Raw genomic sequence first — 27151 nt, 5'->3', positions numbered from 1 at the left:
AAAAAGCCGGAAGTGGCGCTGTGGCTCAAGTGGTAGAGCGCTAGCCTTGAGCTGAAGAGCTGAGGGACAGCACCCAGGCCCAGAGTTCAGGCCCCAAAATCAGACCCCTGCCCCCCCCCCAAAAAAAGAAGCAGAGTCCAGAGTAGAGAAAGTAGATACTCCAGCAAGAACCTGGACTCATGACTCGTCTATGGCCTTTCTCACAAGCAACATCTTACTGAGTCAATGTGTTAACTAAACAACCCCTCCCCACCTCCAAAAAAAATTTCAGAGTTGAGGAAAAACTGTAAGTTCAGTTCTGGGTTCTACCTTCTCTGAATTTTCTAACTCTAGAAAAACCTGTTGATCAAAGCACCTCAGTAAGTTACTGGAACTACATGGTGCTGACCTAGCCTGTGCCCTTTGTAAAGTGCTAATTTATGGGACAGGAGAGTTGTCGGAAACCAAGTTAAAGACAAAAGCATCAGTTGTGTCGTTTCCTCCTGCCACAGCTGCCAAGCTAGGACATGCCTTCTTGGCCATCCTCTAGTGTCTTATGAAACTCTAAGCCTCACTTAAGAGTTCACTCTGCTTTGCTCAGACATTGCCTATTCCCAAATCCATCTGATAGCATGAGATTACTGTTTTCTTAGGTGATTTGCCATTCTTTTCCTAATACCCAGTGCCTGTGCATCCAACACTGGTCTAAACACTTTACATGTACTAACCCATTTAATCCACATAAAAGCCCTCTGAATTAGATACTATCATTGTCCCTAATTTTACAGATGACGGAATTAATTAATAAAGAGATTTTTAAGTGACCTGCTCAAGGTCACAGAGCTATGAAGTGACACACACAGGAAGTGAGCCCCACAGTCTTAGCCTGAACTCCTGGGACAATATTCCTCATCCTACTTTATTTTCTCTCATGCACAACTATTTAAAAAGCAAACTCTTGTTCGACTGTCTCTAGGCAGTTTCTCCTTCATTCCTCTCTTTCGAGATATATCTACTTTCTTCCATTTCCAATTTTTAGAGTAAACTTTATTTTATGTGTTTGCTTTTTATAGCCTTTAAGTCGTTGTACAAGGGAGTTTCGCTTCAATAAGTCAGTTTGTGAGCCCAGTGCCTCTTCAGCTATGCCACACTTTCACCATTCTCTCCCATCTCCCCTACCTCCCACCCCTTCAACTTACCTACTTTCAAACATCTTTCAACAATCCAAAATATTTCCTAATCATAAGACTGTTCAAATAAATGTTCTGCTTCTGAAATGTGAGACTGCTCCATCAGGAAACTTCTTATTTAGATCATTGCTGCCCTTTCTCTCCATCCCAAATTTCTGTAAAACAGGATTATGAAGTAGGTATTTCTACATTCAGCACCTTGTCAGTCAGACATTCTTGCTTTCCTGAAGAACTGAGATTGTGGGGCAATTACCCAGAATCCAATGTAAAGCAATTCAAATTTATATCTTAGCGGTTTTTCCCTGTGGAAATTTATTTAATCTTTCCTTCTTTAATGTTGTAGGAACACGATAAGACATGTAAATGGAGAGGAAAATGGCTTTCCATCTAGTTAAGATGAGAGGTGAAAGGAGTTTTATTTTTCCTTTTAGATTTCAAGTTTTAGATTTTTTTTGTACTTCTTATCTAAGTCTTCCCAAAAGACTTGGAGGTTTATTTGTCTTTTCTCAGGAAAAATATTTCGAATATTTTTGTTTGTTATAGGAAATGTAGTAAAAGAAAAAGAAGACATCATATTCACTTGAGATATTTGCCTGATTTTAATATGTAGGAATGATAATTGGACTCTGTATGGAGGGCAAAGTTTTGAACAAAGTTACATCATATTCAGCAAAATTATTTCTCAACTAGTGGCTGTCCAGGGTCAAAGGAAGAAAGATGATTTAAGGACTTGAGAATGGTTTCTATCCATACAAGTGCTTTCAAATGGGTTATTTATTTTATTATCTAGGAAAAATCTGGATACATTTAAAACAATTAGGAAATAAATATAAGAACTTCCAAAAAGAATGGGATTTTACCAAGAAAGACAACAGATATTAATGACATCATTCCAATTATTCAACTGAAGTAAAAGGTGGGGTCATTGGGGGCAGGGGAGGTGGATGGGTTAAATTGAATAAAGACTTGAATTGCAGAATTCTCTCTCATAAGTAAAAGATATATTTTATACATACTGGCCTGGTTAGAAGTCTTGTTGCTGTGGAATGAGAAGAAGTTTGCTCTGGGACACCAAAGCCCCAGTCTAGGATTCCAGGGTGCACTTTTGAACTCTCTAATCATGAAGAATTGCTGTGTATAGTGGAGACTGATAAAACAACATTCTCCTAAAGCTGGCATCACCTTCAAACTGACCACCAGGAATTGGACTTTCAAATTACTATAGCCAAAATTGATAGTATTCTGATGTATTATAATATACCAAGCAATAACAGATGGCATTAACATTGGATGGTATAATAATGGGTAGTGTTAAAATTAAGATGATTAAAAAGAGGACACACATCAGAATGCCAAGATTAATCCCTAAAGTTTTTTCAGTCTTCTTTTCAAAAACAGCAGTCTTCTGTAACACACACTAGAATAAACTCGCCAGATGTTCACTGAATCCAAAAGTAAATCATGACACTGAGGCCAAACCAACACACTGGCCATCATTTGTTACCTCCAACATAATTAAAGCTCCTTTAAAATTGAGGCTTTAATATAACCTGCAGTGTAGTGACTGGACTGTGCAGCTATTCAGGATGCAAGCCTAAATGAGGTGAACATCAGTAATTACCAGTCCACATAATGATGCTGATCAACTCTGCAACAGAGTGACATAAAAGGAAAATGAAAAGACATTTGAAATGGCCTCTGCTTCCATTTGTGCATCAAGCTTAATTTAACCTGGTATATTTTCATGTCTGCAAACTACACTTGAAGGAAAAGTAGTGATGTCAACTCCTGTTGACATTGAACAGTGGGAAGTTTTGCAAAGGATTCTAGACCCTTCTCTATATTCCTTTCTTTTTCTTTGTGAAGTCTCTCATATAAGACATTTCTCTTCTACTTATTGTGTTTTCTGCTCCTTCTAGCTTGTGAGGGGAAAACAGAAGGAAGTCAATGGGGTAGATTGTTTTTCTTGTTTTCATACCAAAAGACGGATTTCAGTTGTTGTTTTATTCTTCCTCAAATAATTTCTTTATATATATATATATATTTTAATTCGAACTCCCCACTAATAATACTTTTGTTCTTCAGAATCTCACCCCATTCATTCATGCTGGGTGATATCACTAGGGTATCAACTGACTCATAATTATTTCTCCCATTTAGCCACAGGTTATAAATTTGCTAACTGAAAAGATGTGCTCTTAGTTCCTCTCAATGTATGTTCAAAGGCTGAGTTTGCTACACTGGAAAATTTTCCTAAAGGATTATTCGGTAAATTGTGGAGCCATTTGTTGAGCTGTCTGATATAGAAGAAGAGAAAATGAATGGACCCACCAGATAGAAGCAGGCTCATATCGTGCCTTTCAGAGCAAAGAAAGAAAACAAAAACCAAATTCCCATTCACTCCAGTTCTAAAACTTGTTCAGAGATATTTTCTTTTTTCCTTTTTCTTATACATTTCTATTGTTATTATCAAGATGATGTACAGTTGTGAAAGTCAGATAAAAATTACATGTCTTATTGAAGGTATTTTCTTACAGTGTTTTTATAGAACTCATTAAGAGCCCCCAAATCAGGGAGCTATGGCAAATTTAATGATGCCCATAGACTCTGCTCAGAACCACGAATCTAGAACCCTTCTGTCTATCTGAGACACATAAGTTCTCTAAGGATCTATAAAAAAAATGTTCAGAACTAGAAAGAACAAATACATTGTATTGATTCTAAAATCCAAAAAACAAAGGCATCTCTACAGAAATCAAGATTATCAAATATTTAATTGAACAGCTATAAAATATTTAGTACCAACCTCATTAAGTATCAAATTTATTCTTCTCAAAATATTGCATTGCAAAGTAAAACCAAATCAAGGATTCAGTTTTGTCACGTTCCAATATTTTGAGCACAGCAATCACAAATTAAATGAGTTGCACATCGCCAATAATTTGAAATTCAGAATTATAAGAACACTCTCCAAATTTTACACAGGGATGGACATTCTTTATGTGGTATGGGAACATTTTACTACTCTTTATATGATGTATGTGGTAGAGGCTTAAAAAGAAGAGAGAGAACGAGAGATCAGGCAGCTCATGAAGGTCCTAAAACAACTCTGCAACAGTCACTTCTTTTTTATATGTACAATTGTTTCTGCCCAGGTTCAGGGCAAGTGACATGGGCAGTGGTCTAAACCTGAGGGAACACAAGGACCCCCCATACATTGCGGAAGAGGTCACGCTGAGTGGGGGAAGCAGAGCCATTCAGGGAGTGAGGTTATGCCAGTAGAATCTCAGTGTCTCCTTGTCTGACTTTGTTCTCTCCAAGCAGCTGAACAGTCCTTCATGTTCTCATAAACCTTTCCAAGCTGGAAAGAGATTTCCATTTTTAGAAGAGAACGTGTGAATTGGTAGAGACAGGCGAAAAAGTAAAATATCTGAATTCCATGTGCAGTAATCCTTATCTTTAGTTCAGTGACCAAACTTCTTCAGCTTTAATTTTCTTTATTGTGTGTGTAGTAATGGGTACTGACTCCCTCCAACACATGAAAAGTGACATTCCCTTACAAAAGCCACTAATGACATTAGTCTTGCAAAAAAACAAAAAACACGATTTCTTCACATATACTAAAGTGTTATCAATTTATTTTCATGAAGTGAGGTGAAGTTTTAAAATAATTTTTGCAGTTAACAATATATCTTAGATAGTTTTCTCTTTCTTAATACATAGGAATTTCATCTCATTGAGTACATAGTATTCCACTGCATGGCTAGAATTATCATTAATTTCACTGCTCTCTATGACTGGGCCTTTGAATTGGACATTCAGCATTGGCTTTTCAAGAGAATTTATCATATACCTAAAAATGACTATGTGTTGTCTAAAATACTGAGTTTGTCCCTTATTTTTGGCTTAACTCATCCTAGGAACAGGAAAAAAACTCTCTACTAATGTGTGTCATTAAATGTGACTATATATCAAATTCATTATTTATTTGTCTTTTGTTTTTGCCTTTTCTTCTTACGCAGTCACCTACAGCCGGGGATAAGGATGAATCAGCTCTACCGGTAGGAAGGAATAGCTCTGTCTGCCTAGTCCTGCGCCTGTGGAGAGCATGGGGCATGGGTGGGAGGAAGGGAAGCTATGTGCTCAGTAAATCACCCTCTCCCTTGGAATCCTTGAACGGCCTGATCCGGTGGAGTATATAGATACTCTGTCCTGCAATTAGTAACAACTGGATTGTGATATTGGCTGGCAAGTTATTTTTGGTCCCAAGCTTCAAAAGTTGGAAGTTCATGCTCTTCCATTGAGCATGAACTTTTATAGCAGTTGAAAAAGTAAAAAAAATTCCAACTTCTGTTCCAAGGGATGTTGAGCTGATATTGGGGACAATATACAATAAATGCTTGATATGTGTTGTTTTGTAAGTGTGTATATCTGCATTCACACACATTATGATTGAAAGTTTCTTTTGGTCCTCTCAAAAGAAATGTTGTGTGACTCTTACATATTCAATACAATCAGAATGCCTGAAAGAATGCTTCAAGCTCTTCTGTCAATATAATGCTATTCTAAATGTGAATGTATCCATAGCAGAGTTCTAGAATAACAACTACAATAGCAATGATTATGAAAAAGTACTAACAATCACATATTCCACTTCTTATCCAATTAACACTTCTATCACATTTCATATTGTGCAGCATGGCAAGAAAATGACCTTATGACTTTTGTGGTTAGCCCTTAGTGATTAAATTTCAACTTTATTGAAGTCTTCTTACCTGGCTTGTAAAATATTTTGAACCTTAATCGTTGGAGTCTTCTATAACTAAATAGCATTTAAATTTTCTACAAAGTCAGACACGCTACTTGGGAGGATGACATTGGGAGAATTGTGATTTAAGGCTAGAACAAGAAGAAGTTTACAAGATCCTTTCTCAACTCACAGCTGTGTGCACTGATGCATGCCTATCAATCCAAGTTAGATGGGAGGTTAAGATTGAGTGCATCATGGTTCATGGCCAGACCATCTACACAGGGAAATGTAGGCACAATGATATACTCCAATGGTCCCAGTCATGACAGGAAGTCTAAAGCAAGCATATTATAGTTCAGGGGGCACATCTGATTAGGAAGCAGCACTTTATCTCAACAATAACCAAGGGGGAAAAACAGGCTGGAGGCATAGTCCAACTGGTAAAGTTCCAGCCCAGCAACTATAAAGCCCTGAGTTCAAACCAAAAAGGAAGGAAGGAGAAAGGGAAGTGAAGGGAAAGGCAAAGGCAAGGGAAAAGGAAAAGGAAAGGAATTCTCAGACTTTTAGTGCTGAAAGGACTTGTAATGAAGATACTCAGGACCCAGAGCAAAGACAAGAGCAAAGACTTAAGACTTATTACTTGAGATCCCAGAGAAGATAGCTGAACTAATACCAAACCACAGCCACAGTCTCTCTTTTAGAGGGACTGATTATCTTATTCACAGCTGAAGCACAAGTAATACTCTCAGGTCTTATCTGAATTTCGTTGATTTGAGAATACAATTTTTAATAAAATAACCATTATACTGAAAATCACACTAAGAAACTCTAAGAAAGTCAAATTTCTCCATTTACTTCATACTGGGATTTTACTCATTACACCTTTCATGTTTCCTATTTATGGGTTTCAGTTTTTTTTAATGAGCATCACAAAATCAGGGATGCGTCTGCAATAGTTTGGAAACATTGTTCATAAGTTCATCAAGATAACCAGATCACTCTCTTTTTTATTTGTATTTATTTATTTCTTATGGTAAATTATGCCTCCAGCTCTTCCTTGCTTTCATTATTATTCAGATAAGTTCTCACATGCTCCACACTGCCAACCCCAGCTGACCTGGGACCTCCATCTTCCTACTTGTCCTTCCCAAGTAGGTGTGAATTAGAGGTATTAACCAGATTTGTTTACTTTTTTTTCCTTTTGGCCTGAGACTGGGGCTTGAAGAATACCTGATATTTTCATTCATTGCCTAGCACTCTACCAACTAAGCTAACCTTCCACCCCAATTGTTTTGCTATTTAGCTTTGTGGTCAAATGTCTGTTTTAAGACTCTAAAGATGAGTTGGTCTAATATATAGCTCTTTTCAAATATGTTTAATTATGGCTTCTCATAGGAATTTTCTTGGGAAATTCTTCCTGGGGTTTGAAGTATGTAATACAGAAGGTGAGAAGACTTAATATAAAACGAAATTTTAGTTTTAAAATACCTTCCTAACTTCTGGACCAAAAATGCAGTGAGAAATTAATTCATTGATATTATGTAAATCAGTCTTATAAAACTTGATTGCCTCAGAGCACCTTTGCCTGTGATAAGCAGGCACAAAATCTACTGGCAGAAAAAAAAAAAAGGATAAAAATCTGTCGAAATATAGAGGGCTCAGTGTGCTATTTGTTTTTAGATTGTTCCCTTTTGAAGGTAAGAGAAACAGAATTGGTGTGGAACTTCATCCCTGAAAGCTCGTTCATCCTCTCTCAAACATCCCTTTCATTTATTTGGGCAACTCCTCGGAGTTGGTGCAAAGCTAGGCAGGTGCTCCCATGGATTCAAAATGGAAGGGACTGTCTCCTAGATCTCACTGAAGAAAGGCCAAAGTACTTACTGAATTAGACCAATGATTCCCAGGGTAGAGAAGAGGTATTCCAGGAGTTGTGCAAAATGCTCCTTGAGGAAGCAGAGAGAAAATGTTAGCATCTCCATCATTTACTGTCAGTAGCATTCATCATTCATTGGGAAATGTTCTGTATGCTCAGATATTAGTGTGTGTCTGTAGAGATATGAATATGAATATGGACATTAATATACAGATAGACCTTCTCAGAGATTTTACCTGCAGTGTGCTCAATCCAAAAATTTTGGAGACTACCAACTAACTTAATAATAATCTTAAGGCAGACTTGAAATCCATGTCTTCACCTTTTGTCCATGTAACCTGGACATTTTATTATTTGAGACTGTTTCCTCGTCTATCTAAAGTTAACACTAACAGTATCTACTTCTCATGGTTTATTTTGAGAAGGAGATAAGCAAATGACATTAAAGCTTGTACAGTCTTACCTGGAATTTATTGATCCTCTAAAATCTTGAAGCAATTCATGAATGTTATAGGAAAGAATATGAGAAAGCCATTCCTTAGGACATTGGAGCCCGTAACAGGGCTTGAACTGAGGACCTTGCACTCTTGCTTGGCTTTTCCACTCAAGGCTGATGCTCTCCCACTCCAGCCACATGTCCATTTCCAGGACATTTGAAATGTGCTTTGAAAATTGTTGACGTGTGTGTATGATTCCATGTGCCATCATTGACACAAGTCAATGACCACAAATTAGATGAAGACCTTATCTTTAATGCCCGGTCCATACATCTCTGAGAACTAACTGTATCTTTGGTTTTTCTGCTCAGCCTAAGCCACGCCTCCAGCGAGGTGGAAGTTCTGCCTCCCTCCACAACAGTCTCATGAGGAACAGCATCTTCCAGCTCATGATCCACACCCTTGATCCACTTGCCGAAGGTAAACATCAGGCTTAGCTTCGGGAGTTTGTTTAGAGGAAAAGATGATGTCAAGGGCTTCTGTTCACAAGACGTGCGTATTCTCTGATCACACAGCCTGCCAAATTCCTTTTGGTTAGCATCCACCAAAGGAAGCCCTGATCCCTTGCTGTGCTTTACCTGTCACAATTTAGTTCCTGATAGGTAGGTTTTGAACCAGTAGGATGTGAAGCTTGTGTGCTGATTTTTGTCTTTTGATGCCTCTGGCATAAACACAGCTTGTTATGAAGCAGAGGACAGAAAGGTTTGCTTCACCTTCCAGGTAGAGTACCATTTTCCTTTATCATCCTTTCTAAATTTCAAAACAAAATTGTGTGTGAAGATAAATTGTGCCCCTTAAAAAGGAGAGCAGGAAAAAGAACATTATGACTTGCTAGGGCCATGAGCAGTGAACGCTGTTCACAGTAGAACATTAGTATTGTCCTGAGTCGTGGGCAGTTGGTGGGGGGAGGGGGAGTGAGTGAACATCTAAAGAGCCCTAAAATAGGATCAGTCATGGGAGGCCCAAAAAAGACCTGGTTCACCTCCCAAGGTAATCCTAAGAACCATCACAAAGAATCGGGTAATATGCCCTCCCAGTTATCCTCAGTCACAGTAAAGCCACATGTATCCTGTTTCTTCGATTACATAAGTATCCTAAAAAAATAAGTGAGGGGAAAATTCAATAAAAATTGTAGAGGTGGTGAATTTGTTCAAAGTACATTCTGTGTGTGTGTGTGTATGTGTATGTGTGTGTGAGTGTTACAATGAAACCCTTTTGTATGACAAATGTATTTTAGCTCACAAATGTAATTTATCCAGTAGATAGGTATCTGATATGTCAGATAAGCAGGAGAGTTTTTCCACAAGCAAAGTGGTTTGATATAACCAAGTCTGTCTTTCTGATATTTACATGGGAGCTAATAGGGATCATGGGAAGAACCAGAAATTGGCTCGTGATCCTGAAAGAACACACAGATATGATGGCAAATCATGTCCATACATGGTCTCCTCCAATACCAAGCTTTATAAGGAATTTCAGAGGTACAGACAATCAAGAGAATTACATTCTGTAAAGAAGTCTGGAACCCGAAAAGCAGTTCCCTTTGGGCCTACCTTTCCTCATTGGATATATATCTCCCACTCTGAAATAATAGCTAGAGATCACAAGGTCACCTCCTACTGCAGAGCATGGAGCATTTCAATTCTGAACTTCTCCCTGTTATTCCCCCAGAGATTGTCTAGCTGACATGTCTAATTGATATCTCCTGAGGAGACCTGCTGCACAGGTTCATTTACTAGATGTGATCATTAACTAGAGACATTCTAAATATTGTTACTCGCTTCATCCAGAGGTTCATTTGACTAGAGTATTAGACCTAGTCATCAGCCTCCTTTTCTTTCCATTTGGTTATCCCTGCAGAGAATCACTGGCCAAAAGCTTTTCACTCCTTCCTCCTGTCTCTAAGCAATCATGTGACTTTGGACAAGTTAGGGGCTCTCTACAAACTGGCTTCTTCATGTGTATTAATTTTTTTGTTTTTGTTGTTGGGTACTTTACAGTTCACAAAGTATTTTCACACCTGTGCTCTTAGTTTCACAGTAATATTTTGTAGCTAGCATTATTCTCCATTCATGAAGTCATACACCATCAACACAGACATCAAATGTGTCTACCACTCTGCCTTTGCTAAGTCAGTTTTCCAGCCATCTTTATCACTTCCTGAAGTGTCTCCTGAGCTGGCCTTCCTCTTCTTCTACTGCCTGTTCCTATATTCATCTACACAGCAGCCCAGATGGTCTTCTTTAAAGGTAAATCAAGGTATATGACACAGCCCCCACTTACAATTGTCAGTGCCTTCCCAGGTGCTTTCAGGAAAACTATGAAACCTATTCCACGGTCTCTGTGATTTGCCTTTTGTTCCTAACTCAACTGGAGTCACTTTGTTTTAGGCACCTGGTCTTTCTGACTCAGCCTCAGGGTCTTTGCCATATCCTGTTCCCACAACCATCTAACGTTTTCCCTTCCTTTCACCTCCTTTTCCTCCCTGCTCATCTCCTTCCTATTCTTCATCACTCTATCTAAAGACATTTCCTGGCCATCCAGTATAAATCACAGTCCCTGATCCTCATCTCTCAATTTACCCTTTATTGTCCATTTATGTCCAAATAATAATTAGTGTGTTTACTTGTCTGTTGACTGTCTCTGCTACAACAATGTTTCTTGAGGTCAGGGGCACTGCTGCTCCAACACCTAGAAGATTCCTTGACCCATGGTAACTACTGAGACTCAGAAAGTCCAAGCACCTTGGTAAAGACCGTGCTATTGAACTGATATTGGCACAGTTTGAATACCTCCCAATGCCATTTGGATATGTGAATAATATCTTGGTTATTTTTGGACATCAATTCTCTGTCCCATGGCCCTGGAGAATCATGTGAAAAAAGAAGAGAATAATTTTCCCTTTTCTGGCTCATTGATGAGCAAGTGACAAGTATGTTTATTTCTGGCAAGGGGGTGAATACCTAGCAATTTAGAGGAAAGACTCCAAATCCAGAATCTTTGGAGTCCATATACAGTTCTCTTTATTATCTGTGTGACCTTAAACAAGTTGCTTCATCTGTATATTCTTCAGTATCCTCATCTGTAATACCATGATCATTATCAGCATTATAGAGCTATTGTAAGGACAAACAGGATAAATCCACATAAAGCAATTAACTCACTACTTAGCACATCTTAAGTATCATGTACATATTGGGGCTTATTCAGTTATATTGTCTTGAATTATATTCAATTTTTAGAATTAAAATAGAGAAAATACTTTGTTTTTAAATATGCAAAACATTACAGTGAAAAAAATCTTTCTTGTCATCAATCCTTCCACCCCATTTTCTCCACTTCCTTTATTCTCCCCAAAAGTCATCACTGCTATCAGTTTCTGGAGCTTCTTCCAGAGATGTTCTAGCATAGATAATTCTATGTGTGTATGAAAGCATGTGAGACCTGTAGGTATCAACAATATAAATCATTCTCTCTCTCTCTCTCTCTCTCTCTCTCTCTCTCTCTCTCTCTCTCTCTCTGTAGCAATTCAGTTTCTACAAAGGCTTATTTGTGTTTTCCTGCCTAGAATGGAGGTTACCTTTTGTTTCTGTGAGATAAGAGAAAGTGAATTTGGGTTGTCTCAAAGTTGCACCATCAGTGATTTTCCAAACACCTGGTCCTTATGGAGCTAAGCTGCAATTAAATTGTTTGTTTCTGCTGTAGCAGGATGTGCCTTCCGAATCTGGGTACAGCTTTCAAGGTGAAATCTCTCCCTGAAAGACATGAAGGCTGCAGGAGTATGAATCTAAGAGATGCTGAAAGCTATAATCAGTTCTGGACTTGAGTGATTAGAAAATATGGAAAGCCCTTCAATGCTTTAAAATTGCTCTGTAACATGCGGCCAAGAAAACAGATTGCTCTGGTATTTTTCCTTCAAAATTCACAATCATTCTCCATTTCAAGAACAGCCAAAAAACATTAACCCACAGTTCTCAGAAATAGTCATCTCTTTTTGTAGTTTGCATCTACATCACTTGAATTTATATCAACTCACGGCTCCCTTTGAACAATGTATACTATGCTGGTTACCAGGCTGACTCCATACACATTGCAGTGGCTTCCCTATTATACTAAACAATTGTGACAAGCCATGGTCAGTCTGACAGACATTGACATCCCTGGCATTTGCTGGCTGAGTAGCACTGGCATCACTGGTGTCATTTGATGGTCACAAAGGGAAGTATTCAACCTCCTTTGGAAAGGTTGTCCAGGTCAGATGGCCTAAGGAAACACAATTTTCTTTTTTCTCATCTGTGCTACTCAAGTGTTTTTGTCTTCCAACATCCAGTGATTGCACCGAGGCTAAAAGCCTTCTTTCATGGCTGGTTGGTTTGGCTTCTAGACCTGAGTCACAGGATCCCACATCATTGTATTCCCATTGTCTATTGATTATCACAAAGCATGGCAAGATCTATGGCTTAATGCCATTTCACATCATTATTATGCATGATTTCGCAGATTTGGAATTTGGGGATCAGCTAGTTTATTCTACATCCCATGAGATATTGATAGAGGTCATTTGATAGTATCCAGATGGTGGAAAGATAGGACAGATGGTCTGAGAGGGCCTTACTGCTGTGTCTGTACCTTTGAAGACACAGCTGGGTAACTCTATGCTTTCTCAAGGCCTTTCCCACAAGACTAATCTCTCTCTCTCTCTCTCTCTCTCTCTCTCTCTCTCTCTCTCTCTCTCTTTCTCTTGGTGCTGGTCCTAGGCTTAAATTCAGGGCCTGAGTACTGTCCTCAAGCTTCTTTTTGCTCAAGGCTAGCACTCTACCACTTGAGCCACAGCACAACTTCCAGCATTTCCTGAGTAGTTTATTGGAGTTAAGGGTCCCATGGACTTTCCTGTCTAGGCTGACTTCAAACCACAATCCTCAGTTCTCAGTATCCTGAGTGTAGTTGGGATTATAGGCCTGAGCCTCTAGTGCTCAGCCTCTTTTTACTTTTTGACTGAAGGTTTCAAGAACAAAACTTCCAGAAGGCCCAGATGGAAGTTACAAGGCTTCTATGACTTAGCCGTCAAAGTCCTAGGACCTTACTTTTTACTATCTTCCCACAAGCAAGCAGTCACTAAGGCTATCCCAGAATCCAGCTGACGAGATGAGCCTCCATTTCCTAAAGAAAGACCCAAAATTAGTAGCCATCTCATTAATCCAGTTTGTTTTAGGGATTCAACATTAGTTGCTCACCTGTTCATGTTGCTTTGTGTGTCCTAGGCAGACCACACTGTGTTGAACTTCAAGCCATAGTTAATCTGACAGATAAATCTGAGCAGTACCACTTCTGGGAGCAAAAAGTTCTAATCAGGGCTCAGTTCATGAAATGAAGGGATGTGCTGGGAGTCAGTGACTCACACCTATATCACTATCTACTTGGGAGACTGAAATTGGGAAGATCACAGTACAAGACCATCCTTGGTAGAAGTCTTTGAGATTCCATCCAATAGAAGAAACCAGACGTGGTAGCCTATACCTGTCACCCCAACTAGATTAGAAAGCAGAGAAAGAAAACAGGAGAATCATAGTCCACATAACCAGGCAGAAAATGAGATCCCATCTCAAAAATATCACAAACACGGCTAGAGGAATGAGGCCCTGAATTCAAACTCCAATACCACAAAAATGGGGAAAGTTTGTTTTTTTGGGTTTTTTTGGGGGGGAGGGAGTCCAGTTGTGGGGCCTGAACTCTGGGCCTGGGCACTGTCCCTCAGCTCTTCAGCTCAAGGCTAGCACTCTACCACTTGAGCCACAGCGCCACTTCCAGCTTTTTTTTCTGCTTATGTGGTGCTAAGGAATCAAATCCAGGGCCTCAAGCATGCAAGGCAAGTGCTCTACCACTGAGCCACCTTCCCAGCCCAAAACGGGGAAAGTTTTAAGGCTTACAGTGTAAGAGTGGTTGGAATTAAGTCTTAATGTCCTTTCTGAAAGTCCTAGAGAACTAAAATTACCAGTCCTTGAGATTATTCCATGGCTATGTGAATTGATCTTTCTAATAAACTCACTGTTCTGTATTGATTTTAACATTTCTTCTAAAAAAAATCCCTCATACTTATCTAGGTGCTCAGATTTATAAAACTACCACCAAGATGCTACGTGGAGCATGTTTGGAATGAGAAGCAGCTTTTACTGCCTATTCATCTAATAAGAAAAGACCAACTAACATTTGCAGTGTGCTTACTGTGGACCAGGCACTATTCTGAGAGCACCACATCAACAATCTTATTTCATCCTTACCCAACCCTTCTTCGTCATGCACAGGACACTGACTAGTAAAGAATCTGTGACTTGCTTCAGGGTAACACAGGAAGAGGAGGGCTTGAACCGATGCCTGCCTGACTCAAAGTCTGTGTTTGCTCTTGTGGTGTTCTGCTTCCTGTGTAACTCATGTGTAACTCAGTGCTGCTGGTATAGACACCTCCTGAATCCCCAGAATTCCAACTTCTCTCTTGACCAATGATATACTCAATCCACAAGGTAGATTTTTTTACAGGTAGGCTTGCCTTAACCACAGCCTGTGTATCACCTCCAGCCCTCACCAGTCCTCAGTACACCTTACTCTGATTACTTGGATTTTGCTTAAGCTTTTTTTTTTCCTTTCTTGTACATCAAGCTATCCCAGCCTGCCTACCTGCCCAGTATAACTTTAGCACTATTTACGTATCAAAATAAATCTCATCGTCAATTCTGTAACTAGAAAAACCCATCACCTGGTAATAACAATGGAGAGGTTCTCCTGGGAACAAGATAGATGAGATGACATTACAGTTTGGTTGTTATGCATCTGATCAGCATGTGATCCAGATTGTGTTGCTTCTAATCCTACCTTGGCCTATTTTTCTGAGACTTTGAGCAAACTTTTCAACTTCACTGAGCGTCAGTTTTTACATTTTGTAAAACTAAGTAATTATAACATCACCACTAATTATAATTAGTATTGCTCAACCTTTTCAAGCTTTGAGTTCTTCATCAGTGAAAGGGAATAATGACAGCTTTACTATCCAAGTTTATGGTAAGGATTCAATACAGTAATGCCCAAGATCAGCACTGGTAATTTTTTTCAGTTAAAATATTACTCTGTAGCTGGGCACCCGTGGCCCATGCCTATAATCCTAGCTACTCAGGAGGTTGAGATCTGAGGATCACAGTTCAAAGCCAGCCGAGGCAGGAAAGTCCATGAGACTCTTATCTCCAATAAACCACTAGAAAACCAGAAGTGGCACTGTGGAAGTGGCGCTGTGGCTCAAGCGGTAGAGTGCTCGCCTTGAGCTGAAGAGCGCAGGGACAGTGCCCAAGCCCAGAGTTCAAGCCCCACAACCCACCAAATATATATGTGTCCTGTAACAGAATCCAAGTGGCTTAACTTAGTGGCTTTATTTTTCTTATTTAACCAGAGCCCAATATTACCATTAGGATCCCAGTCACCTTCCCTTCATTCTTCCATCCATGGCATAGTGTGAGTCAGTGACTTTTGTCCTTTAGGATGTCAACTCTTCCTCTTCTACATAATCCCATCATCTTTTTTCTAGAAGGCACAGGGAGGGAGGGAGGGAGGCAGAGCAAGGCAGCTGTCTTTCTTAATAAGAAAATCATTCAAATTTCTATAGATTATAGACTTGCATTAGTATCATGTGGGCCAGTACAGGATTATATGACCATCCAAACAAAGGGATTTTGTCTAGCTTCTTTGTACTTGGATTCTGGCTTCTTTGTACTCCCAGAACTAAATCAGAGTATGCTCAATGTGGAAGAAGATTATGATGAGTGTCAGGAACACATCATCAACATCTACTTTTCCTAGTTATTTTTGCTCTTACTTTTGCTACTTAGGAAGGCTTGAAATATCTGCTTTGTCAGAGAAAATATGTTTTTTTTTCAAGTTGGCTTTTCTTCTGGTTTGGGGCAAGGAAAATATTTTTGAGTTAAAGATACTCAGTAGTGACCTTTTGGGAGGATAAAAGAGCACAGGAAATAATGCTTATATCTTTCTCCCAACACACGTGCACTCTGAAAGCCCTGAAGGTCCTGCGATTCATTAATTTTCATTGTGCAAGGGAGTATTTATATATCACATTGTCTTCAGCTATTCCAGAAAGTTCCTGGAGCTCAGACCCAGCTATCTAAATAGGAATAGGCAGAGCCTCAGACAGGTGATTGACTCCCAGAGACCTCAGAGAAAGGCATACCACAGTCTTCTCTAGCAGTCATATTCATACAAGGCAAATGACTATCAAAAATCCAAAGATGAGAAAAAAGAAAGCAAAAGTTTACACAGATTTGCTTTTGATATTCATGATGATGGTATACATTCTAAATGTGAAATCTCCGTTTTAAATAAATGACAAAGTTTGAAAAGAAAATCATGGATGAAAATTGATGCCTTGACCAAAGAAGCAGAAAAGCTATTTTTTAATAAAAGAATATCTAAGATGGTAGTATTTTTGCTCAAGAAAATGAATCAACATGATCAACAATGCCAATAGGCGCTCACTTACTGAACACTTTTCTGTGACCTTGTATGGCTATCATCATTCCCATTTCATGGATGAATAGCAAGATCCATAGAAATTTGGTGACCTAAGTAATCAGATGACTATAGATGTATGTCTGTATCTATGTTGGTTTGGTTCCAAAGTCATTCTTCAGGTTGCCTTTCCACCTGTTGAAGAAATGGAAATCAAACACATGACAGCCTATACATTTCTCAAGAAAATGGGATTTCTTTTCTGTTTGTATAGAATTTTGAGCATTGAATCAACATAGATGATACACATATGTTTATCAAATAGTCTTTAATAACAGTTTGGATTGACTTGGAGCCTAGATCTCCCAATTCTGTCCTTTATTAGCTCTGTGACTTTGGATGATCTGTTTGTCCTACCTGTGAAAAAAAGAATGCTACCTACTTTGATGTCTGCATTGAGCTGTTTTATGAGAATGTGAGCTATTTGGTCTGGAAGGCATGGCTCAGCTGGTAAAGCCCTTTCTTAGAAAGTGCAAGGCTTTGAGTTTAATCCCTAGTACTACCAAAAAAGGAAAAGAAAATATAGATGAGCCAATTTGTGAAATAAAATATAATACATGAAAACATAATATATGAAAAATAATAAAATATGAAAAAATAATATAGATGAGCCAATATATAAAAAGCATTTAAAGCAAGATCTGGTTGAGAATATGTACACTTATCATTAATTGGGAAAGGAATCTTAAGATCTTGCTTGTCCAAATGCACATAGATGTCATATTGGAGCACTTGCTAAGGAGCAAATACTGTCTTTCACAAGCATTATCAGACTCAAGTCTTTTAGCAAGCCTGGCACTTGAGGGTCCTAGTGCTTGCCTGTTAAATGAATGAAATGAACTCATGCTTTGATAATTTTTGTCTGCTGAATAACTGTATATTTCCAGCCATACAGATTCCCATGTCATAACAAAGGACTTTTTAGTTGTGACCAACAATGCCCTTTTTCACTGATGGTTATTTTGTAGTAATGAAGAGCACCCTAGTTTAGGTTGACTTCCATTGTATCCCAGCCTATAGCATGGTACTAATTTTAAGCAAGTGCTATGTCTATACTCACTGGATGATTGAATAAATCTCCCTCTAGCTCAGGAGTCCCTGCTAAAATGTGAAATGTTCTCTCTCTGCCCCTCACCTCTTTCTCATCTTTCATCTTTTTCTTATCTTTCTCATCTTACCTCATCTCTTCTCCTTTCAGGCACTCTGTTCTCTCATTCCTTTCCTTTTCTTCCTGGTTGATATACTTTTGGCCCAGTGGCTTATTGTATTCTGGGGCTTAATTTTATAAATTCCAAGAATTACCAACACTACAAGTTTCTAAGAAGCTAACTGTTTGAGCCATTCAGTCACTTTACAGATCTAAACACTTATAAAATTACAGCCAGCGTGAGAGTTGAGCTTGGAAAGAAAACAAATATCCTCAAACGTGGCATAGCTCCTCACTTCATTGCTAGACCTCAGGAACTCTCCTCCGATTCCAGTCATTTCTCCTTCCTTTTGGACACTCAGCTTTTGGCTTTCATCTTTTCATTAAAACAACTCTGTTGGCCAGGCACCTGTGGCTCACACTTGTAATCCTATCTGCTCAGAAGGCTGAGACCTGAGGATCACAGTTCAAAGCCAGTCTTGGCAAGAAAGTCCTTGAGACTCTTTTCTCCAATTAACCACCAGAAAAGAGAAATGGCACTGTGGCTCTAGTGGAAGAGCACTAGCCTTGAGCTGCAGAGCTCAATGCTCAGGCCCAGAGTTCAAGCCCCATGACCGACAAAAAAACAAAAACTTAGTTAGTAGTATTGATATTTGTGAAATAAGCACAAATACCTTACCAAGGGTAAAAGAAGAATAATATATGCCTAGTGATCCTGTCATTAAACTAAGGGATTATTTACTGATAAAATTGAGTCCATTTAAAACAACAGCAGGTCCTCATATTATCCCCATATGGAATTCCCTTGAGGCTATTTTTTGTGGCAAAACCTATAATAAGAACATCTTCATAACATGATGCTTTCCGTATTTACTGTTAAAAAAGACAGGCAGATTTCCCCCATGGTAAACTCATGTCTCATCATCAGAGCCAATCACTGCCCTTGTTACTTTCCAACCAACACAATCATCTTCCTGAAGATTGGGCAGAGGAATCTTCCCCCAGAGTATTCTTTCTGTTGCCTTTGTACAGGACAGCTTGTGCCCTCATTTCCCTCTGGCAGCTACTGTGACATCCTGATGACATCTTTCCATGGCCTTGTCAGTCTGTTTCAGGCAATGAGAAATAAGCGGGTAGCCTTAGTGACCTGAATCTCAGAATGTCCTCATAGTAAAAGCTTCACAAATGAGTAGCAAATACCTATCCTCTTCATCTTTCCTGTTGTGTAGAACATGAGTTTTCAATTCTGTGAGTGTGGGTGCATCTATGTACCTGCACACATGTGCTTGCCAGTCCTGGGGCTTGAACTCAGAGACTAGGTGCTATCCCTGAGCTTTTTCACTCAAGGCTGGTACTCTGCCACTTGAGTCATAGCTTCATCTCTGGCTTTTTGGTGGTTAATTGGAGATAAGAGTCATGGACTTTGCTGCCTGGCTGGTTTAAAACTGATCTCAGCCTCCTGAGTAGCTAGGATTACAGGTGTGAGCCACTGGCATCTGGCCTCAAAGGGGCAGAACCCTTTTGTACAAAGGAACAATTTGTTTCCATGGTTAGCACTTTGTTAAAGTTTTACAAACATCAGTTTCTTTATCAGTGTGCCAAATTCAGCAGCCTTCCAATAGGTTAACAAATGTGAGTCTAAAAGAAAGACCCGGGCTGGGAATGTGACTTAGTGGTAGAGTGCTTGCATTGCATGCATGAAGCCCTGGGTTCCATTCCTCAATACCACATAAACAGAAAAAGCCAGAAGTGGTGCTGTGGCTCAAGTGGTAAAGTGCTGGCCTTGAGCAAAAGAAGCTCAGGGGTAGTGCCCAGGCCCTGAGTTCAAGCCCCAGGATTGGCCATCATAACAATAATAATAATAATAATAAAATAAAGACTGTATACACAAATATGACAAGGCACCAAAGCTTAACTCCAGAGAAATAATTAAGAATTTTGTAGTAAAAATAATTACCATCATCCTGCTTGATGAACATGAAAGATTGCATAATTTGATTTGTAAATTCATGTAGACTAAGCAAAAACAACCCAAAACACATTTTTGGCAAAGAAAGACAAAAAAAGAGGAGGAGATGGTAGAGGAGAAGGAAAGGGAGGAGGAGGAAAAAGAGGAGGAAGAGGAGGAGCCACAACACACACTAGCACAGAAGAAGTTCCTAAAGCAGTAGCTCTTCGTCACTGTCCTTAATGTCTTAAGGAGAAAGATAAAGAGGCTAGCCTACAGGACAGGGCTACCTGGAATGGGCTGTGTGCATCACTGCCCTCAATCTGTGATCCATTCTTGGCAGAGCACTATGACCAGAGTTTCTTAGAATATGAGACTCTCCCATTTGAAGGAACCATGTCCTCATTCCTGAGGCAGCGCACACATTTATGGATGCAAAGCACAATGTAACAGATGTTCTTGCACGTACACTGTGCAAAGCCTGGCAGCTGGCACAGAAGAAGCCTCCCTGCAGGTGAGCTCAGCTTGCCTAGTCTGGATGAATCCGTATTGCTGAGTGAGCCCTGAGAAAAAGCTGTCAGGCAAATATGCCTGGGGAAAGTAAGCTATAAGAGAGGGCATCAAAGGAGCTGGCTGCTTCAACAGAACTCAAACCATCGACCCCTGGCCCAACTGAAATGAGAGCTCCATCAAGACAGGTGGGTGTAGCCAGATGTCAGCGGCTCAGGTCTGTAATCCTAGCTACTAAGGAGGCTGAGATCTGAGGATCTCAGTTCAAAGGCAGCCCGGGCAGGAAAGTCCGTGAGACTCTTCTCTCTAATAAACCACTCAGAAAACCTGAAGTGGCGCTGTAGCTCAAGGGGTAGAGCACTAACCTTGAGCTGAAGAGCTGAGGGACAGCTCCCAGGCCCAGAGTTCAAGCCCCATGACCACCAAAAAAAAGATAGGTGTGTGTGTGAATGTTTACATGCTGAACTCTCTACTGTCGAAGGATACTCTGTGTGTATGTGGGGTGTGTGTGTATGTGTGTGTGTGTGAGGAAGGAAGAACACAAGAGAGTGGGACTTTCAGAAGAGCTACTCTATGCCACACTGTCAGTCATCTAAGTGATCCTCTCAACCATGGCTATAGAAATTGCTTCTGAGAAACCTGAGTCAGACAAGTGGCATGACTGACTCATAGTCCCCTATCTCTGAAGTTTGACTTCAGAGGCAGGATAATCCCACTCATCTATAGCCACACATGCCTGAGCGGCACTCTCTCTATTGTAACATACACATTTAATGTCATTTACTGTGGAACTGACACTTAGATTAAACTGTATTTTTCTTGCTGGGTTTTCTTTTTTCCTACCAAACAATAAGCCTTGGTATTTCTTTCAGCGTCTATGTTTTTCAAAAAGCTTCAAAATGAGCTTTCATAGATTTTTCATTTGCTCCCACAGGAAAGTCATTTCATGCCTGTTGCACTAAAATGTGGAGGTGTATGCAGTATTGTAACCTTTCCTCTCTCTCAGGTTGTACACGAGTTTAAATTAGCACGAAAGATGTTTGTGTGCAGCCTCGGCCTGGTAAGCAAAGTATATAGGCAACAGGAGATGACATTACTAGAGAAGGAGAAAATGCAATCTACTGGCAGCAGCTTAATATGGTGACAGTAGTATAAATCCCTGAATAGAAGAGCACAGGCTATTAATGCCTCTCATAGAGCAAACACGGGGCAAGTTCAATAGCTCCTCTCCCTCAGAGAATAGTAAATCATCATTCTCATATTTGAATGTCAAAGATGGTTGAAACCGAATCTCTTTTTGTGTTGTACACATTATAAATAAATATCATTTGGGGCATAAGGGATTGTGATGGTCTGACTAAAATAAATGCTTTTGAGTATGAGAGGAACTCTTTTCTCTCTTCTCCTCCTCCTCCCTCTGCCTCCAAAAATGGAATTTGATAGCATTGGAGCTTAAACAGGGAGAAAGTTTCAGCTTTATCTTTGTTCTTTGGGACAAATATTCAAACTATATGTCCTTCCAAAGGACACACTCAGAGCTGAGATGAAAGATGGCTATCGCAAACATAGTTCCTTGAGGGACAAAGGATGGGGGACAACCTGAGGATAAAAAGGCTCTTTCATTTTACCAAGCTCTGCACATTCAAAATGCAGATTGATAAATACATATCTTCCATGGTATAAAGCATTCATAGGTATTTTCTTCCAAATGAAAGGCAATGAGGCTACCGACACCTCAGTTCTTATGTTTCATAAATAGCAGGGCCTCTTTTAATGGAAGGGAAGACGGCACTTCCTTACTGGCTCTCCCATCTGGGATCAGCACCAGACTATGCATTCACCTCTACATGGGAATCATAATGTGATCACAAATCCTTAAGTGGTGTCAAGACCCATTTCTCTCCTGACCTCCCATGATCAGATCCACTAGCTCTGGCCTCTTCATCTCAGCCATGAAAAAAAGAATTCCATTACGTACACTGTCCTCTACTGGTTTTTCCAAGCCCAAATCAGACTATATCAAACACATGTGCACACAGCCATTTAAGAAGAGGCAAACACCAATTTTATTTATCTAAAGTATATAGTTCTACATTTGTTCATATATTCACCCATGTGAATTCTCAAGACATTGCAAACTGGCATGGATGGTAATCCCACTGGTAATATTTTCCTTTACATATCCCAACTGGAGACAAGTTCTTAAAGGAACACTAGCTTGTCCCAGAACTTCCAGAATGCTAGTTTAAATACTGTTCTTGAACCTGACCTTTAGAAACATAATTGCCATACCAATGCAACTACTTGTCCTTTTTTACTTCCCAGGGTGTCAGAATATAAGCCAAATAACCAGTAGTGACCAGAGCTTTAACTTCAAATCCTTTCAGCCAAGACAACCATCATTGTCAGGAGTTAAACTCCATCATGAGTTCATTTCATGTGAGACTACCATTTAAGATAAAAAATAATTCTTCCCTGTACTTGTTGTATGCATGGTAGCCTCTTCGACCCAGTATTTAGGAAGAGTAGCATAGATACCTGTTAACCAGATACACTGAGAAGCCAGCTACCTGGTTCAAATCCTAGCTCTGCCACTTACTAGCTGTACAAACTAGGCAAGTCCTAGCTCTGCCGCTTACTAGCTGTACAAACTAGGCAAGTTGTTTAGATCCCTATAAATCAGCTTCTTCTTTTGTAAAACAGGACAATAGTAGTACCTATATCTAAAGGCTGTCCCGTATGTTCAGTAGAGAGCTGGACAGGAAGCAGGTAGCATATTGCCAACATATTACCAGTTCTGTTTGGATATTGCTACACAAATAAATTGTTCCCTATTGTCCTTTTCTTTTTCTTGCAGCTATCATATTTTAGATAGATTTTAAGAGTTCAGCAATAAATCATTGAATTCTCTTTTCTATACATTCACTTAAGAAAAAGCTTAACATGTACCAATTTGTCAGGCTCTACTATATCTACATTTGACATGAGAAATTATTTTTGTCAATCAGTTTTTAGTTAAATTTATTCAGATGATATATAATTACAGTTTCCATATTTACAAAGTTTTCTTGTCTCTTGTATGATAAGGAAATTGTATGAGATGAATGACATTTAACTCTTTTTCCTCCAAAAAGTCCAGCTATTTAGATTTCCTCTGGGTTTCATAACTTCAGGATGTTCAGTAGAGTTTAAAAAATTATCTTTCTGACATACTGATAGAAATCTGGAAAAGCAATTACTGTACTAATTTTTCAGCCCTGCTGAAATATTCCTGGGCCCCATTTGAATTATTGGGCTTTAGAAAGTCCCAATGTCTGACTCACTTATAGAAAATCTCAGATGCATAATTGACTGTCTTAATCTACCCCTGTTTGCCTCCTGGATCTTAACCTCATTTGTAAAATCCCAGTTACACAGTACAGTGTCTAAAGAGGAATAATGACAAATGGATTTATACTTAGAATAGGTGAAATGTAGAGCATTTTATGAATACCCTTCCTACTTCAATTATTTTATTTTAAGTTCTTCATAATTTGGAGTGATTGTTTCTATTGTGCTCAGGGCACAAGTGTTTGGTAAAATACTGTCCAAGGAACACTATGGTATGGAATATATGATTATAGGTTTTTCTCTTATTTCTGTATCTGTGGCATTCATTTCCTTTTTGTCTTCCTATCTTACCACCTGAATTCATTCTATTCTCAAATTCTCTTGCCTTCCCTCGCATCTTTATTCTTTGGGTTACTGTAGTTATAGTTGTCTTTTTTCCATTTTTGTGTCCCCATCCCAGGATAGAAGCTTTGGCTTTCCTAATATTACTCAGTGCTTCATGCACCAGAGAGTAGAAACACGGCTGTGCTGGACCAACAACTGGATATCATTGAGCTCTGATTCTCTAAGTGCAGCCAGGCTAGATGGAAACTAGGCATACATCCAAGATATTCTCTAGCCAGCACACATCACCTGCTCTACACAGAAGTGTTTTCCAACTCATTTCCAAAAGGTTGTCACTATTTTGTCTTTTGTGTGCTGATGATTCTTTTGCTTCTTTACAGAAGAAATAGAGGGGGTTCTAAGAGTCATGAAATAAATTTCTCTTTCTCCAGTTTCCTTTCACAAAGACACTGACTGAAGCAGAACTATTCAACCTGCAGAATCAGAACAATAAACTGGAAAAGATCATCAAAGGCAACAAGGCTACAGAAGGCTAAGAGAACACATTGAAGGGAGATTTACTAAGTATAGGAATTTCACTGAGTTTTAGAATTAACAAAGTAGGTACACTTCTCCCCTGCTCTAAAGGGTCAAAAGCAAATAGGTTCAGGTATATTTGATTTACACAACAGATTTGTATGTATGTGTGTGTCTGGCACAGACAGGTAGGAGAAAGTGACTTACACTGGGGATGGTCACCTAATTCTAGAAGAATTAGTACATCAGGAAAAGTAGTAAAATTCCAACCCAGAAAATAGCAAGATTAAGATTGCTGTATTTCCATTTTTTATTTTGAAAAGATTACTTAGCTATAAACATGCAAGACAAGTAGAAATGCCAGAAGTAGATAGGTGGTATGGAAAATTAGGAAATGAGAGTTCAAACAAGACTAATGTAACTACCTAGACAAGTACTCAGATGAGGCAAAGGCAGAAAGAATGGAGTGGAAAAGGCAGAATGGAGGATACTAAGGGGTAGAATAGATAGAGCTTTGATTCTGAAGGCTGACAGAGAAATCAGCACTGCCATACCCCAGGTCTTGGTCATGTGAAATAAGCCAAGCTCATGATTCTATGAAGGAAAGTGGTGGATCATCCCCTAAGTCCTTTTTTAAAGAAATAGAAGAGAATTGAATAGTTTGCCAATTTAAGACTGCATAATAAATGTACTTGTAACCCTCACGGTAGGTTTGGCAGGATTTTATCAGAAAGTACTTTTTGCTGGATTTGGTAAACATACTCATTCAATCTGCAGAGAAACAAAAATATACCCAAGATGTTAGGTGTGATTGATGAAAATTCCAGTTTCTCAACTCTATGACTGTACCTTCTAAAAATTACTAAGAACCTGTTTTAGAAACTCAAAGAACACAAACAGACTTAGGGAAGTAAGAAATGTTAAAAGGATGGTTTCAGATATTCTATGTCTGTGGTTATTTAATTCATCAGAAGAATAGAATTTTCTCTCTTGAAATTCCAGCTGAATATTTTGTCCAGCTCTAGATAACATGTTAAATATTCAGCTAGAACTCTTGAGTTGATGCAGGTAATATTAGAATGATTAATGAATGATTAATATTTATTAATTAATGATTAATATTTATTAAATACTACATGCCAAACACTGTGTTAGGTATTTTACATAGGTTAACTGATTTTCCATATAATTGTATAAAACAGACCTATAGAGCTGTAACCTATCCATGTAACTATCATGCTAAATCATAATGTGTTCTTCTCCTTGACACTGGAGAAAGAAGGAATTCAGATAAAATATCCAAGTTCAGATTTATTTTAAGATTTTTAGTGAGGATTTTAAAATATACTATTAAAAGGATGCTCATGAAGGCAGGAAATCTTTTTACCACATTGTTTTCTCTTGTCTATATTGCTCCTGGTTATTCTTTGAAAATGCTTTTCAGAAATCTGCTTCTTCTGTCTGTACTTGCCCTGCCCCTAATCCACCTAAAAAAGAAAGGAAGCAGAACAGTACATCCAGGACCCATTTTTCTTGTTTGGTCATCCAGAGCATGTAAAATATGATGAGATATGGCTTGAGTCAGCTCCTTGCAGGACAGAAATCAGTTACCACAGATATTGCTAGGCAACACTACAGAGAAGCTGACTGCAAATTAGAGGACAAATTTTTATAAGAAGTTGGAGTATCTGGGGACTCACTTGGACATTTTATTGTGAACCATCTGGATGATCCACAGTAATGACCACACATTTTCCATGCACTGTTCAAGGTTGATAATTCCCACATAATTGTTCTGATACCTCCCTCTGTGATCCTAACCTACCTTTCAGAACTTTCCACTGTATTTTCCATAACCCACGTATTTGCCAGCAAGATAATTGGGCATAGTTACACCTCATAAGCAACTTCTATGCCTCCTCTAAATAAAATTTAAACATGAACAAAAAAATCACTCTCTTGGCTTACATAATGGCTAGAGCTGTCTAGGGATGAATAATCACAGTGGAGGGAACTAGTCATGAGATCATTGCAGCTCAATCTACCCACATGGGCACCACCATGGTGGTCCCAGAGGAGCCTGAGGTAATGAGCCTTATCCAGTTCGAAGCCAGAGATGAGCAGACTATGGTACCCTTTGCCCAGTGAAGGACATAAGCTTCAAAGGTCAAGGATAAAAGCCTTGACCATTTGAAAACAAGTGAGAGGTTATTCATTTATTCAATTAGGAGTTATAAAAAAGCTAGATGGAGAAACCTACATTTTTTGTGTGCCAGTCCTAGGGCTTGAAATAAGGGTTTGGGCACTGTCCTTAAGCTTTTATTTTTTTTTTCTTCAAGATTAGTACTCTACTACTTGAACCACAGCTTCATTTCAGGCTTTTTTTTTGGTAGTTAATTTGATATAAGAGTCTCACAGACGGGCTGGGAAGGTGGCTCAGTGGTAGAGCGCTTGCCTTGCATGCTCGAGGCCCTGGGTTCGATTCCTCAGCACCACATAAG

The 27151-nt window shown here is 39.1% G+C and overlaps 1 protein-coding gene across 4 annotated transcripts in view; it reads left to right on the top strand.

Moving 5' to 3' along the window:
• The window catches only part of Slc24a2 (solute carrier family 24 (sodium/potassium/calcium exchanger), member 2), a 234164-nt gene that overhangs the window by 139791 nt on the left and 67222 nt on the right, over positions 1-27151 (top strand). For all 4 annotated transcript variants that reach the window (XM_013020797.1, XM_013020794.1, XM_013020793.1 and 1 more), the window contains exons 2-3: positions 5192-5230; positions 8601-8709. In XM_013020797.1, coding sequence (XP_012876251.1) covers positions 5192-5230; positions 8601-8709 — 148 coding nt within the window. The remainder of the gene's footprint in view (positions 1-5191; positions 5231-8600; positions 8710-27151) is intronic.

The sequence above is a fragment of the Dipodomys ordii genome, unplaced genomic scaffold (assembly GCF_000151885.1).
Source record: "Dipodomys ordii isolate 6190 unplaced genomic scaffold, Dord_2.0 Scaffold53, whole genome shotgun sequence".
Classification (NCBI taxonomy): domain Eukaryota; kingdom Metazoa; phylum Chordata; class Mammalia; order Rodentia; family Heteromyidae; genus Dipodomys; species Dipodomys ordii.
Note: the sequence above shows the minus strand (reverse complement) of the source record. Positions and strands in the feature narration are given on the sequence as shown.